Source organism: Mus caroli, chromosome 6 (assembly GCF_900094665.2).
Source record: "Mus caroli chromosome 6, CAROLI_EIJ_v1.1, whole genome shotgun sequence".
Classification (NCBI taxonomy): Eukaryota; Metazoa; Chordata; class Mammalia; order Rodentia; family Muridae; genus Mus; species Mus caroli.
This window is the reverse complement of record NC_034575.1, coordinates 121,737,628-121,740,210: the sequence shown is the minus strand read 5'-3', so window position 1 is coordinate 121,740,210 and position 2,583 is coordinate 121,737,628. Positions and strand designations below refer to the sequence as shown.

The 2,583-nt window shown below is 45.5% G+C and overlaps 1 protein-coding gene across 1 annotated transcript in view; it reads right to left on the bottom strand.

Moving 5' to 3' along the window:
- Positions 1 to 2,583, bottom strand: part of Ano2 (anoctamin 2) — a 322,617-nt gene that overhangs the window by 2,837 nt on the left and 317,197 nt on the right. The window contains exon 23 of the mRNA XM_021164190.2: positions 339 to 444. Within this exon, the coding sequence (XP_021019849.1) occupies positions 339 to 444 (106 nt within the window). The remainder of the gene's footprint in view (positions 1 to 338; positions 445 to 2,583) is intronic.

Below are 2,583 nucleotides of genomic sequence, written 5' to 3'. Positions count from 1 at the left end.
AGACACACCTGCATGGTATGCTTGTCAATATTTCTTAGACCTGTCCTTATTGAGTTTGCATTTCATTCATTATCATGTCCTCTAGCAATGATTTAAANTATATNAGGAGATATTGGTGGGCTACATGAAGATGATGTGATTGATGTCATTTGTTACAAAGGACTTCAGTGCCCTTAGTTCGGTGTCCCACAGAGGTATTAAAGCCACATACACACACCCAGATACTAAGAGTGACTGTTCCGTAAGCATCAGACTATGAGGGACAGGCAGGGCTCTATAGGAGTCTTCACCTGGGAAGCCTGCATTCTGATTGGTTGGTCTTCACCTGAATAACTCACCTGGAAGATGATAACAAAGGCCAGACGGGCAGACAGAACAGACCAGTACTGCTTGGAAAACTCATAAGGGTTTGGTGCCCATGGTGGTTCTCGATAATCTTTGAACCTGCCCAAAGAAAGATAGGATGTTCAGACTGAGTGGTGACAGAGACGGGGGAGATGGCTCAGCTGGTCAGTATTTGTTGCACAAGCATGAAGGTCTGAGTTTGACTTTACAAAGGTNGAGTGGTGGCATGTGATTGCCATCCCAGCAATGGAAAGGCAGAGACAGGCAGAATCCTGGGACATGTTGGTCAACTAGCGTAGCCTAAAAACTAAAACCATCTCTAAAAACAGCTGAGGTTGGCTTCTGACCTCCATATTCATGTGCACACATGTACATACACATATACACACTCAGCTACATACACATACATATACCTATGCACACACATGAACATAAACTAAATAGGTAAAATTAGGATATAGATAAATAGTAGACTGGGTATAGACTGAAGGGAAGAGGATACTTCTGTGGATAAAATCTCAAGATCTGAGCAGCAGTTGAGCTCTTGGCTGTGAAACTTGAGAAATAGATAGTGGAAATCCACAGTCCAACCAACAGTTGTCTTTGGAATTAAAAAAGAAAATCAAAGTCCACAAAAGTCAATCTACAGNTGTGTTTTTCCTGCTCTCTCTCCAACACCTCCTAAAAGCTTCCTCTGGGGCCAGGATGTGATTCTCGGGGAGTCCACGAAAGGAGATGTGACCTAGGTCCATGTGGCCTTCATGGCTCCCATTGTCTGGTAGAGGCTCCCAGATGACTCATCTGGTGCTATGCAGCAGTTTTTGGATCCCAGGTAGACACTGGCACTAGCAGGTCACCTCGGGGTCCTCTTCAGGAAACAGCTTTGAGGGTAGCCAGGATTTCCAGCTGCACCACTGAAACCAAAGGAAAGCCAGTGCAGCCCAAGCAGAAAAAAGGTTGAATGAATGGGGGGTAGGGTCATAAACAACCACACTTGGTCAACAGACTTTCTCCTTAGTCATCTTTGTGACTTATCTGTACTTATCTGGTGTGAGCCTTCCACTTCCTTCTCAGGCATACAGAGAAAAGGCATGTTTTGTTTTCTGTCTTTGACTTTTCACCCCTATTCTGCGATGACTCATGCCCCAGAGAATTCATTTTCTAATCCTGGAAAAATAACAAGGGTTCATAGCAGCACTGTGACCATCTCAGACCCACTCTCTCAATGGAATTACATGTCCAATGGCAACCCTTAGGGTGGAGAAAGAGTTGGGATGGTATCACACTACCCAGTAGTGTGTGTGTGTGTGTGTGTGTGTGTGTGTGTCTGTGTGTGTGTGTGTCTGTGTGTGTGTGTGTCTGTGTGTGTCTGTGTGTTTGTCTCTGTCTGCTAAGGAAGGCACAGTAAGAGACTCTGACCAGGGAGAGTCATACGCAGAACAGGACACATAGCATATATATAGCTCTGGGCAAAAGAGAAGACTTTTCTGTATGTTTGTCTTTTAATCTTCTCAAAACACTCAAGCAGGTATCCCATATAGCATGCATGGAAGGAAGCTGGTGGACTCAGAATTCAAGTATATGGCCCACGAGCAATTCAGGGTCAATACGAAGCAGAGGAAAGTGAGGATATAAATCTAACAGAATCCAGGCTCTTCCTCATTATCACAGAACACCTTATCAACAGCTGAAGTTGAAGGTGGGGGTCATAAATGGAGGGTCCTTTCCCTTGTCACAAAGAAACTAATGTTGTAAAAGGTCTATGTATCAGTACAATGGCTTCCAGTTTCCAAGGAATAGGTACAAGGAGGATAGAACATCTGAGGTAGAAGAAAGAGATGTATACACAAAGAAAACGCTGGAGCAATGGAGTCAGCAAGGGAAAGACATGCTGTAGGACAGACACTCATCTCTCTACTAGGGCTTGGCCAGGAGCCAGGTGCTCCCACCTCACTGCTTGGCTCCCCCACTTCCAACAGCTGATCGCAGCTGTCGCAAGCTTGATATGACATCTGGCTGAAAAGCAGAGCTAACTGCATCCCAGCAGAGCACCACAGAGCNCCGAGGTATTCTTTTAGATCATACNTGGCTGAGGATGAGAACATGGAGCGCTACGCAGACTGCTTGCTAGTAGAGAAAGGGAAAGAGACCAGGGAGAAGGGGAGAAAGGATTGGGGGGAGGAGAAACTGAGGAGACAGAGACATGGAGACAGAGCAAGGGGGACAGAAAGCATGTGA